Consider the following 14701-nt stretch of genomic DNA (forward strand, 5'->3'; position numbering starts at 1 on the left):
GTTCTTCGTATACGTAACATGCTGTACTTTAGCAATGATACACACGACATTCGCACATACGTCGTGGAAACTTCGCACAAATTGCGCAAGAATAGTTTTCGGCTTCATTGTCGGAACACATTCGGAGAAAAACTTTTCCGAATGTTGGATTTTGTCATTCGCGTCCTTCGCAAATCGTTCGCGTGCTCCGTGAAATCCCATCCTTACATGTGACTCTAACTGAACTCCATCAACAACAATGTCATGCATAATATATTAACTTACTGAGAATATCTCAAAACATGAAAACAATTTCACACTCAAGTGAAAGCATATAAACTCTGCTATCAAACAATGCATCATAGATAAAGAAGGGTTCAACACAAACTTTTTTTTTTCCTCTGGTGGCCCGTTTGGGTCACTAAAACCTTGACCTTGAAATCTTAAATTTTTGTGGCCCAAAAAAGAAGTGAAGTGGTCCAAAATAAAAACAAATGTAACTATCCACTTCAAATCTTAGTAGTTCAATCGGGCCATCTTTTAAATTTGGTGGCCCAAAATCAATTTCAATCTAATGTCAAGCTCTGGATTAAGATTTTTGTTTGTTTTTCATGAGGATGTGCATAAGATGATAAATACAGCTCTCTTTTTTTTTTAACCATAAATGCAGTCATACTGGAAATGGTGAAAGATTGTTTGTGAATCAGCCTCATTATTTTCCCCCTTCTCCAGAATTGTCTCCAAGCTTCAAACTTTAAATGATTTTGATTATCAACTAACTTAGCAGCTTACATTATTTCTACATTTGGAGCTTTCCTAGGACATACAAATGGTGTGTTCACACGTGTGGGGAAATCTGTTTGCAAACATTCCTACTTGAAACAGACTGGCAGCCAAAACCCGCTGCCATTAAACTCTAAAGCTGCCTGACATATACAACAGAACACAACAACACCAATACAATGTAACTCACGATGGTTAACTGTCATACAAACAGCTGCAGTGTGACATTTTCCTGGGAAAGGTAGACTTACATTTATTCGTTCACTTTTTTAATCTAAATGGAAATTTTTAGTAACATTTGATTGTCAACTGTGTGTGTATATTTGTGGGACTGAAAAGCACTAGAAAAAAAATAATCTTTTTGGTGTACACTTAAACAGAAGTTGAAATCAATGCTACACTTATGTGGATGAGAAGTAGAGGATGAACTCGGCCTAAATTCATGTAACTTATCATAACTTTGTCAGACCAGGGAGGTAGACAGTAAAATGTGCACAGTAGAAAAGTGTGTCACTTACAATCATCCACAGTGTCATCTGACAAAGTCTGCATGATGAATGCTAATGAAATTTAATTCCATCTTTTGTGCACACACAATGTGGAACAGGTAGCTGCCCCTTGTATACCTGCTAACATGGGCTGCTGTCTTTTCACAGTACACTAATTTCTCTGGACTGAAAAATGCTCTCGATCAACGCTTAGAATCTAACCTTAAATAAAATGTAAAACAAATGATATGTTCATTTTCATAACTTATTGGGTGTCTTCTTGTGCTAGGTCATATTTGCATTTTTTTTTTTGCTTCAAAAAAAAACAACAACAGTAATTTGCTATTCAGTATGTGAATAATGGCATAGCTTTGGATACATTTTATTCTCAATCAAACAATCAAATATCACATTGTCAGTAAACAGAGTCTGACAGTGTTGATTACAAACGAGTCATACTCATGAGTGTGAAGTAAAGAGTCACACGGCATATGACATGAAAAGGGTAACGTCAATGAAAGCATCAAGTAAATATGATAATGGTATGTCACCTGCTATCCCGCTTTTAACCCCGTTGAGGACGAGTCCCGAGTATACTTGGGCAGGTGTCTATGGGAAATGCGTGTTGTGGCAAAATCAGCCCATCCTCAATGGGTTAAGAACATGGGCTGCTGTCATGGCCACTCTCAAGTTGTATGACATTTGTTTTTGTTTTCGTTTTGTCTTTGGAGATGTGACAAAGACCCACATGACTTTCCAAACGAGCACAGGGGATAAACTGAAAGACTCCAGGAGAGTAAAGGGTATTAATCCTTCATGTTCGGCAACCATTTCATTGTTTGCTTGATTTTCATTTCCCTTCATCAATTTAGGTGACAGCAGCTATTTCAAGGGATCATTTCAGATCAAGCCGAAAGTCATATTCCCTCACGTATCTGCCACGCTTTGTGTCTCACTTAGTTACAGACAGACAGATCCAACACCCTCTCAATATCATCTACTACAATGTTATTCTGTTCTCCTTGGAACTGGACAATCATCCACATTTCCGAGTGACAATAAACACAATTAATGGAATGGCTTTGCAAATTCACGCTTGAGATAATATCGCATTTAAAACAACACAAATGATATCATTGGAAGCTACTCACTATTGGTGCTTTATACCTATCAGTGCTGTACAAGATTTCCTGGCATGTAAAAGGTCAGAAATATGATACAATCCTTACGATAAAAAACATGTACAAACTTCTCCTATTAAATGTTGTCAAAGATTTCAAGGACATAAGAAGAATGGACACACATTTTCTGATTATGACTTCTTCTTTTTTTTTTCTCCAAAACCTATCACAGCATTGTTCAAGAAGAAGATGAACATGTAACAACTGACATGTCTGTAAAAACTTTGAAGAGTACATGAATCTAAGAATATACTGACACATAAGTGTTTAACACGAAGGTATAGTTGTTGCTACATTCGTTGATATACCTGCTGGTACTGAGATATCACATCCAGTCTCACAGATTTGCTTTTCATTCAGAATAATTTCACAAAAAGCCTCTTTTATGTTCACTCCCACACATGACATACAGGTACAGCATGTACAAGGCATGGCTCAGCTAACAATCAAACTACACTTCTTATACCCAGACAATGTATTTTTCTGTATTACTTTGCAGAGCAAGCCCTTCACAAATTGGGGGGGGGGGGGGTGGAAAGCCAAAACAGGTAATGTATATATCACTCTTTCAGTTTAGCAGTTTCTGTAAATTGAAATGAAGGTCTCTCTGTTTGATATGTCAGCCATGTCACTTAAAGGTCCTGTTTACCTTTGGGAACAGTGATGTTTAAAATTTTAAAGATATGACATTTAATGCATATGTTTAGGTATGTTGTACCACAAAACATCCTATCATATACAATTTTCGCGATAAAGTCTAAAATATAAGGAGATATCTGCATTTTTCTCAATAAACCGTAACTGCAGACGGTTTAGTCTGGAAACGTTTTTATTATAACTATTGTTCACATTTTGTATATTTAACAATACTTGACATCGATCATACTGATTAAAATTTTTGCATTGGTTCTTTCTATCCCTAACTCACATTTCAAAACTATTTTGAATCACTAATGCTGGGTTTTTGTTTCATCTGCACATGGTAAATTATGCCTAGAAAAGAAAAAAGGGTCCTACTCAAATCACATTGATTAATGATTTTGCATTATTTAGGAATGCTTTCAAGACCTACCTGCTTTTATTTAAATGTAAAACACTAGTAGAATTTATCTCAGTTGATTTAAAAATACTGTAAGAAATCTACTATATGATTTCCTTAATTCCAAAGTGATTGGAAATACTTTAGTTTTGCTTTATTTAGGAATGTTTTCAAGATCTGTCTGCTTTTACAAATGCAAAACACTAGGAGAATTTTTCTTAGTTAATTTAGAAATACTGTAAGAAATTTAATTTATGACTTTCTTAACTCCAAAGTGATAGTAATTACTGTAGTGCTGTTAGATATATGTATGTATATCTACACATATATGACTTCCACAATTTGCATGTAGAGGGCACCAATTATATAGTATTGTTAGCATTATACAGTGCACTCCTATTATTACGAACATGGTTAGAACAAAATTCTTGTTACACCATAGTACAAACTCGGGTCCCAAAATAAGTATCTTATATCTTTCTATACTTTACTGTTCAGTTATGACAAAATTTTGATATAACAAAAAAAAAAAACAAACAAAAACAAAACACTGCCAGTCCTGACAACTTCCGTTGTAATGGGTGTGCACTGTAATACCAATTCTACTGAATTTTCTGGTAAAGACCTTTCAAACAAGCTAGTCAATTCCTATTTCACTGCATGGTTTTACTTCTAAATTCCTGGAGAGAGCATTTAGTTCTTATCAGTGGTCAGCTACTACTGGGCCAGATGAATACTACAAAATTGTCATGACTTGAATACCCTTGTGAAGTTACAGTTTGTTTAAAATGCATTAAATCAGATCACAGAAGTGAAGCCCAAAACTATACTTACAACAGACTCTTAAGTGAAAAATATTGAAGGAGTTTCAATGAAAACCATTTAGCCTTTGATAAAAAAAAAAAGAAAGAAGATATTTGTATACACCTTTAACCATTGTGCTAGCCTCATTAAAAGCTTGCTGATATTTTACAAAATATAATATAAAACAGTGTGAAGTCCTGCCACAAAATTCGAGTTCGATTCTGGTTTGGCAAAAGGAAACTGGGGCATTCTCTTGAGATACTGGTCTTCTCTTGCAGATTTTGGGGAGTTGTGAAGTCATGTTCATCATGCAGAATAGTGATTTTACAACAGAATGCTTAACTATTACTTTAACTTGAATGTGGCAGTATGCTTACAAGTGCAACATTCCACAATTTTTGAATCTCGTTCATTCTGATGATCCTCTCTGCCTATTGATGCTTTGCAATGTATGGGTACAACATATAAACAAAACAGTAATACACACTTGAAACATGTGTCCTTTTACTGAAGGAGGCAAAGGGAATCCCCTGGAAAACATAATCCAAAAGCCTGGATGCAAAGCAAACAAATATGGATGACGAAAATGTGTACAGATGGCAACAGTCGATCCTGACACATCACCAGATTACAGATGGTACACAGGGTAAAGTTGATGATGATCGCAAATGATATCGCTCATGAAATGGTTCAATGGCGTGCTCGGAGCCTGGATCAGAGAAGATGTCCCCAGATGATGCAGAGTTAGATTGCACTTTCTCATGTCTTGTCATGTCCCTATCCATCTCGTGTGCAAACACTTTCATATGCGGTGATGTTGTGCAGACATGGAGTGAGGCAGAGCACGCAAGCTAGCTAGACTATAGAGGGCGTGACAACATCAAGCTCTTGTCGCTGGTACTACGATGGCTATCAGGATAATGATGCCTATTAACACGGAGCAACATATGATGATCATGATCTTTTTCTGCAGAGAGAAAGAGATGAGGATGAGAACAAAATACAAACAGTAAAGATGACATGAGCATGTGTGAGTGGAGCCAGACTGACAGACATATTACAGATCTAAAAATTGATTACAGAGGTATATGCACTGCTGGAATCATCTGTAGATATCAAGTAATTCCAAATGCTAACTAATTTAGACCCTGAACATTATACTGTGTTTAGAACTGGTTCTGTTATCTGTGTAATAGTAATACACATTTGCTGTAAAGATGATTTTTTTTTTTTTAATTCACAGGGCAACACCACTGTCTCTTGCTTGAGGTGAAAGATGACGTATGCACCCCCCCCCCCCCCCCCCCCAGTTAATGACCCCATTGCATGGGGATTCATGGGAGTGGAAAGTTGGGTTTAGGCATATTTACCCGGTACTTACCCGGAACCGGATACCTGGTTACCCGGTTCGGGTGTATTTGAGAATCCCCATGAATTGTGCATCTTTATGTGAAGTACGCAAACAGCCAAAGTATCTTGACTGGATTTGACTGTTGCCGATGAGTGCATGCTTCAATGCACATATTCACTGATGGGCACTATTTGTTGTTTTTCAATGTACCCCAGGGGAAGCGAATGAAGATCAATTCAATCAGACCACCCATCTTTCCCCACGTTACCAAGTCTTCAATTCCCCGTGCTATGGGGCAATCAATTTTGCTGAAAATCACTGACATTTTCACTTGATACACACTTTACGTGTTTGGAAATGGCTTATTAGCTCTCTGTAAACAATTCCCCTGTTTCTTACTTGACGCGAATGACGACCTGAGCAACAGCCCTCATCTATGATCCTAAAAAAAGAAAAACAAATCTGGAAAATCACTGATATTCTCATTACACATCAATTGGACATCATCTCCCTTTCTTCAAAATCATCAGGTTCATTACATGGGTTTTATGTTAATTATTACATTAGTTGATTATTTAGAATCTGTGACAAAGTCCCCAGTACTCCCATCCCCGAAAAGTCCCACTGGAATACTTGCCAGCCTCGAAGCAGAACAAATGGGAATAAAATGGAGAAAAACAATAAAAGAAATTATATCTATACATATATTCTTTCTTTAAATCTCCCACACTACTTAAATGCTGGATGATCCCGTCAAGTTTAGGGGAATCTTGACATCACAAGGAAATTAATTATCTTAAATGGGAAAAATAATTAAACGAAACTGCTTAAATTCAAGAAAATATGTTGTAACTTTGCCAACTTCTGCAGAAATATGTTGCCAATTTTAGGATCAGTTAGGAATTTGGTGATTTATGTTTTTTGAAAAAGAAATGGCATATTACCCCCCCCCCAAAAAAAAAAAAAAAAGATTAAAAAAGGAGAAGTTTTATTTTACCTTATGAAACACCAGAAGTAAATGATACGAAATACCAACATGATAAAAGGTAACACTAAGCCAGTGAAATGAGGTTTGAATTTGGTGGTTTACTGAAGTTCCTCCTTTTGTGATAAATGGAAATGTTCCCATCATGTAGGAAAAATTGGTAGATATGCAAACACTACTTTTGACTGCATGGGCTCAAAAGAAAAAAAAGCATCTAGGTTTAATTGAATCTAAAAATCTTACAATTTTTAAATTTCTGAATCTTAAAATCGTAATTCACTGGAGTGCTACAGAAACATTATCTCCCACAGAGTAACAAACATTGCAATTTAAAAAGAAATGGAAAACCAACACTGTGAAGAGAACAGTTCAATTGATAATTCTTGTATCATGCAATGAAGAGGTAATTATGATATGATACAACACAAAACTGGTACATGCATGCTGTAAAACAAAACATTCAGATCCAATGAACGTTACCTAAGCAGTGATTTCAGTGACTGCAGCAACCCAAAATTGAATGTGTATGTGATCAGAAATGGAACCAAGAAGGCGTAAGAATGATAAAATGCTACATCCTGTAGAACAAGCTATAACGGTACTATCCTGCAGCCATAGCTGCTAATTTCCCATTGTTGGGATCTGCTTTAGATTTTGCTTCATTGGCAATATTTGCTAGGTTGCAGTTCATTATTCCAAAGGTTCCTTAATCCGAAAATAAGAAAAAGTCTGTTAATCTCAAAAAGGAAACAAGGTTTGTAATTCTGAAGGTTTATTAGTACCCAATTTCTTGTCACTTTCAGAATAACAAACCTTACTTCATTTTGGGATTAATAATCCTCTGGAATAACAAACTTTTTTTTTTCCATTTTCAGATTTAAACTTCCAGAATAATGAACCTTACATCAATGCTGCACACTGGCACTGGTCCAACGGTCCCTGACCAGTAAAAATCATTGTCGGACCTGTAACTTTTTCAGGAATGGACCAGTAAAAAATGGAAAAACTTTTGCTATACAGTCAAAATCCAACTGGGGGTCAGGAGGGTTTACATACCGGAAAAGCTAGGACTGCCACTCTACTCAGTAAGATATCATGTACTGTAGTATGGACATACCATATGTTTGAATGCACACTGGCAGTTAGAATTCAAAAACACTCTATAAGGTATTACCACTTTTCCACCTTTCATAGTGTACTAATCTTGCTGAGTCATATCATGGTGTTAATTATAACTTAAAAAAACAAAAAAAAACAAAACAAAAAAAACACCCAACTTTTATATTGCAAAATAAGCAATTTTAATACCTATGTGCAGTTTGCCTATAATGTATAAATGACATGATTTGAATTCATGTAAAAGTGTATCAAATTCTCAAACTGCCCTTTTAAGGAGGCATTCTCCCCTTTTCACAGATAGCACACTCCTAACGACCCCATCCCAACTTTCAACATGGATACAAAACTATGAAATATGGTTACTACCACTAAATATTTTGCATGAGGGAATCGAGATGCAGTATTAAAGCACAGAGTTCATATACATGATTATAACAACAAACACATCCGTCCTATAAATGGTAAAACCCAGGTGGCAATATTAGTGGTAGGGATTTGAAGCAATTGAATATAGAGAAAGTGTAAAGACTGGAGCAGAAACAAACGGTCATGAAGGCTTCTGTATGTCTTGGTGAAGTGCATATCAGATTATTTTTACATGTAGGCTTGAAATTATTTTGGGTATACACAATTAAAAGAGAAATTAAGCAGATGCAGAATATAATACCTGCCATGTATAGATAGCAGCTGTACTACAGATGATGATGTGATGTAAAGCCTCATCACTGACTAAAAGCAATCAATTTCAACTTAATCTTGACCAATGAGAGATACAATAGTACCAAATTGTATTGAATTGTATTGTTTGCAGTTCTAGCAATTTATCATAAAAATAAGATATTGAACCAGAAATCTTTAGGTGCATGAAACTTTTGCCAATTTCGCAAGAAGCCAAAATCTAAATAAGTGAAATGCATGCAATACACATGCAGTGAATGCTAGTGGCAAGCACAGAAGATCCATGCTGTTAAATAGGCCATTGGCTCCAATTCCCAAAAGTTTCAAGCTGCAAATCTTTGTGGTTTTACAGTACTGAGTTTCTACGCCAACAGTCTAGAGCCGACCAGTTAAGCCCTGAACATTTGTATAAAATTGCAATTAAAAATACCTGAAAAATGTTTTTATGAAAATTATATAAATATTGCACAAGACATAATTTAATATGCAGCACTACACTCGGTCGATAAAATGCACATTTTATCTCTATGGGGGATGTGATCGGAGGATTGGTCACATATAATTGGTTCTAAGTGATAATGTCAGAAGGTATATATTCCCATTTGGTTCAAGCAAATAGCATGGTATCCCCTATTAACAGAGTATTTATCTAGCCTCCTGTTGTAATACAGCATATTAAAGATATCTGTATATATGCTTATTTTATCCTCATCATGTCACAATTATGCAAAGTAATCTGTTTTCAAATCACATCAAAAACTTACATCCTTTCTACATCTGGACACAGAGAAATGTACATGTTTAGGAGCAACACTCACATGTAAAAATGTTGCATCCTTTCTTAAATATTTTTTTTTTTTTAAATTGGATACTCTGTAACCAGCTACTTATAAAAAAAAGAAAAATAACTGTACAGGTTCACACAAATCAAATAAGAACAAACTTATGGAAATGTTGCCTAGTGTTATGGTATGTTGAGAAGCAACGAGCATGAATTTGATAAACATAGGTACTGATTAATCATTTGGCATGTTTAAAAGCAAAAGATATTCCTGGGTACAGAGTTTAGAAGCAAGGGTATCCTTTTGCAAAGCTTAGATGGAAAAGATATTGAGTAAAATGTGATAAATAATAGTAAAATAAGGGAAAGAGGGAAGGAAGGAAATTAGAGTAATCCAAACACACACAAATATGCATAGGGTTTTTAAAACATTGTATGTCTCAGGGTCCAATATCATTCATTACATTTTTCCATCATATTGTACCTATGCCACTATCAAAAGACCCTCCCAGCATGGACTATTGAAAGCAGAACATTGTAAAGTTAGACATTAAGGTCCAGACAAAGGATGTTCAACTATCACAGGGTAAATGGGTCACACCAGAACTGGAGCACCACTATCAGGGACCCATTCGTAATGCTACGTTTACACCATGTTTCGCAGCTGCCACAGCAACCATACTTGAGGCTACTATGGACAAAACAAGATTGATGTGAGACAATGCATGGGGACGGAATGGGCAAACGTGACAGACCGTGATTGCTGCGGATGCCGCATTAGATTTTTAAACTGTCAAAACATTTGCCATGGCAGTCAAAGTGCTGATGAGAAACCTTGTAGGCCGTACTAATGCAACAAAATATGATAGCATGTAACAAAACTTGGAGGCAGTTCTTATTGGGACATGACAGAAACTATGTGTAGTCTAGCCTGACCAGACGTTGTGAGAATGGCATCTTATAGAGCTACATAGAATTTGTAATCACTGGAGCAAGGACTGGAAAGAACAAGACTAGAATATGAGGGGGTAAAAAAGGAGAATATCCCACCTACCCACGGCGCACTACGTTTCAGGCAAACGGGGCTGCCGTGGTCGCCGGGAACATAGCGTAAATGTAGCATAATGAAGGTTATTTCTGAAGATCAGGCGGTGAGTTTTGCTGCCAAATTGCAGTAATCATCTACAGGGTTATACACCCATTATCCTGTCATTCCTTCATGGAAGACTGCCTTTCAAGGTGTTACGCTAAACAAGATTGTGTTGCAACTTCTTCCAAATAAAACATCAAACTGGTATCCAAAACGGGCAGAACTCCCCAATCTGGTCTTCTGCGTTTGTAGACCCATTTCTATTTAGATTTTAGCTCTTTTTCAGAAGGTATTCACAAGCTTGGGTATGGAAACATTGACAGCTCTGTACTCTGACAATAGTAATCACTAAAATTAAAAAAATGCTCACAAAATATCGTTGTCCATACTTCTTGTATTTTGATTGAGGCAGAACATATTGTATTTTCCCATTGCTGATCCCCAACCTGCTTTTGACTTTACCCCCCCCCCCCCCATCGCAAAAATGGAATACACACAAATATATATCTATTGAAACCAGAAGACAGTTCAAAAACTTTATACACACAAAAATATGGTTACTCACACTAGCACTTTGAGAATATCCAGTACACCAAGAAACTACTCTACACACATTGGATATATACTTTAAATACATATTTTCTAACATAGCACGCAATCAAATCTAAATTATCCAGTCTGAGAGTATCACTACCATCACTTCATCGAGGGTATCCATGATTACAAAGTTTTTCAGGTGTGCTTTGTGCAAAGGTGAGTGCATGCTGGGACAGGAAGCATGCAGGGAGGGGAATATAAAATACCATTGATGTAGGGGTGGTGTCTGTGTGCACTGATTTGCACAGTCACTGCGAACAAGAGCAAGAGAGAGAGTAACTTCTCACACAGCGACACATAACATGCACACAGAGTCCAAACTACCCTGCCGAAGGGCGCAGTGTCGCCAGGCCGCATAGAAAGGTCTTGAACCATAAATCTCTAGACTAACACGCACAAAGCCAAAGAACCAAACTGTGAGAAAAGGAGATGAAGCAATAATGTCATTCACACAGGCAAATTAGCGGATGTCGATTGTGATTCAAATACTAATCTTTTTTGTGTGTTTTGACAGAAATATCCTCATAATTGCTGAATGTGATCATTTTTCGTCCGAGTGCATGCCTGAAATCTACCAAAAATGGAGAGACTTTGCGTTTCTGTTTGTATGCTGTTGTGACGCGTGTTTTGCATGATAGGATAAAAGGTCTTGAGATTATTTGCCCTGGACAGCACTCATACATTCCCCGTGATGCAAATTTATCACACCATATCTAAAATAATTGCGACAGTTCTGAAATACGGCGCAAGATTTCTTGGAATTTGGATCCCATTGCTGATCACGCTATTTAGTGAGATTTTTATGTCCACACTGGCAAAATCTTAAGACTTGGATTGCGATGCAATTCTTGAGATTTGTATCCTGCTAATTCACATCAGTGTGAATGTCACTATTATTAGAGGCTGATACAATCCCTTTCTTCCTATCGATAAGAACAAGAGACTAGACCTTATATGCTTTTTTTTTTTATTGAAGTCATGTGACATGAGTGTAAGTTATGTGGAAAGGACATGGATGTGAGTTGTGCAGGTGCTGATTCTGAAATTCAATTAAAATCATAGGTAGTAGCCTTCTGTAAAGGAAAATGTGTTTCGATGAACTATCACATTCGAATCAGGCTTATATAAGCAGTTTAAATGAGGAAAAACATGGTTCATAACATATAATTTATAGGTTTTTGTTCATGCAAGAATCACTCCAAGAAGAGAAATGCCAGAAACCTACTAGTATTTATTCTCACAGGCTAGGGTGGGGGTGAATTCATCTGAAATTTAATCATATTGACTGGTATCTGATTATATTGACTGACTTCTATTGACTGACAATACTGTATATTGACTGCCGTCTAAACATGAGAATAGATCATGATACCTGGAATTTCACATCGAGAAGGCTACTACCTTTTCAACTGCCAGATTTTGATATCAAAGGAAAAAAAAATGGCAAAGTGGGCAATATCATTATCAACTTACTTCTGTGAGGCAGTGCGCACATACAAAACAGGTTCACATGATTGCACACAGCTGAAGTGCACACGCAACAAATTAAATGAAACAAAGCACACACAAGAAATTATATACTAATAAAACTATTGATGACGAAACAGATTTGTTTCCCATTCACCTAAAAAAAAGTAAATTGAAAACTATTATCTCCTACAGTGTATCTCATATGCTGATTAGATATATTATAAGCACAAAAGAACAAAAAATACACCCATTCAAATATGGAAGCATTTTTAACTATAAAATCTTTTTAAAAAGTGAGAGTTGAGAGAATGAAATTCAAATAACAGCAGTAAACGTGTGGGTGACTAGAGGGCAAGAAAAGTCTTGAAGGGGTACACCATACAGCTGTACAAAATTTGACTGACATCTATATCTTCACTTTAAAAAGCAAATACAGTTGATGAATTCAAAGTACAGTGATTCAGTACTGAATAGGGGGAACAAAAGCAGAAAAGGGGAAACTAATACAGATTCAATAAAAACAAATAAAGAATATAATAAAGAAACAACAGCTACAAAAATATTTGCTACTTAAAAGTAGTCAAAGGCTGAATAAAGACATCAGAACAAGGGGGAAAAAAAAAGCATTATGGACATCATAAAAATAAATAATAGCAAGAGAAGAATACCGCAATTACATTTGCAGGCCTTGAAATAGGATTTTGGAGGGGCAAGGCCATTTAGAAAAGGGCACTTTTTCCAAGAGGCCAGCCATGAAAGGGGCACTTAGGTCAGTCAGAGGGGCACCAAGGCCACATTGAAAAGGGTATGTTGGGTGTTTTTTAAAGGGTGATTTTTGCGACGTTGCAAGAATTTTATGTTTTTTTTCATATTCTAACAACCCCCCCCCCCCCCCCCAAATACAAATACGAGGAAAAAGGATAGAAAAGTGTAAAATAGCGTTCTGGATCGTGCATTACTTTTGTTCTTTTTTTTTTATCCCCGCTTATCACAAACACATACATAGTAACGTCATCTTGCCACCTTCACCGGCCCTCCTACCAAAACACCCTGATGCCTATAGATAAATATATCAGATTACTGTTTGCCCTTTGTTTCGTTGGTTGTTGTTGTTTTTATTTTGCTTCCTTTCATTTCCCCCTTTCAACACATTTCCCCATATTTTTCACTTCTTCAAAATTCACTCCTGCCCCCATCCTCGTGGTACCGCACGTGCCACACACATACTAACCACCCCGTGAAACAAACTCTCAATCTTTTCATTGATGACCACTGTCGCCAACAATGAGAATATAAGAGGTTCTTTCATGAATTCTGTGTTATCTCTAGGCCTACTAACTCTGACAATCTTTGCATTAAAAACATTATGACGTTATTGTCCGCCTGGATGTTTTTTTAGCCCCCTTTTAATGAAGACTGTCAAATTTCATTTAAAAAAAAAAGTAATCATACAAGTTATGAAATGCCCCTTTTCTGCCAAACCCTCTATTTTTTCAACTTCACCCCGCCTCATTTTCATCAACGAATGCCTTATTTCCCCCTCTGGAAAATACCTTTAGGCAAAAGGGGCACTTCTTGCCAAAGCATGGGCAAAGAGTCAAGAGAAAAAAAAAGGCAAACAATTGGCCGGTTTGCTTTGTTCCCTCTCATTTCTTTTTTTTTTTTTTTGATGTGTTGGCTCACTTTCTTCACCCTCTTGCAATTTTTGCGAAAATTCAAAAAAAAAACTCACTCTCTTTGCTCACTTGCATGGATTGAATATCTCCCTTTGGCCATTCAACTTACAAAGTGCCCCTTTTCTGCTGTACCTCCCCACTTCATCCTTAGTCGACGTGATGTTCACATTCAAGGGCCGGACGGCTCTATAGGGGCAGGGGGCACATACCCCCCCCCCCACCCCATACTTTTTGGGGCACCATCAAAATGTGCCCCCTTTTCTGGAATATGCCCCTTTTTAGGAGAATGGGACCGATTTTGCACTAGAAAGGGTAACTGAAAGTACAAAAAGGGCCTGGAAGGAGCACAGGGGCAACTCTCCGGGGGGGGGGGGGGGGGGGGGGGGAGCAGAGGTACTTTGAGGAACGAAAAGGGCACTTTGAGGAACGAAAAGGGCACTTTGAGGAACGAAAAGGGCACTTTGAGGAACGAAAAGGGCACTTACGAAAAGGGCACTTTGAGGAACGAAAAGGGCACTTTGAGGAACAAAAGGGCACTTTAAGGAACAAAAAGGGCACAATTTTTCTCGCTCGCACCTTTTGGCAAAAATTATTGATTTGAAGAGCAAAATCATGTTGTTTTGTTTTTTTTTACTATTGTTTCAGTTTTTCGGCTCACTCGCAATTTGTATGGAAGCTAT

General features: G+C 37.0%; 1 protein-coding gene across 1 annotated transcript in view; it reads right to left on the minus strand.

Annotated features, from left to right (window-relative positions):
* Nucleotides 1-4514: 4514 nt before the first annotated feature.
* Nucleotides 4515-14701, minus strand: part of LOC140226938 (syntaxin-like) — a 100417-nt gene continuing 90230 nt past the window's right edge. Inside the window, exon 10 of the mRNA XM_072307366.1 lies at nucleotides 4515-5241. Within this exon, the coding sequence (XP_072163467.1) occupies nucleotides 5155-5241 (87 nt within the window). The 3' untranslated portion in view covers nucleotides 4515-5154. The remainder of the gene's footprint in view (nucleotides 5242-14701) is intronic.

Source organism: Diadema setosum, chromosome 4 (genome assembly GCF_964275005.1).
Source record: "Diadema setosum chromosome 4, eeDiaSeto1, whole genome shotgun sequence".
NCBI lineage: Eukaryota > Metazoa > Echinodermata > Echinoidea > Diadematoida > Diadematidae > Diadema > Diadema setosum.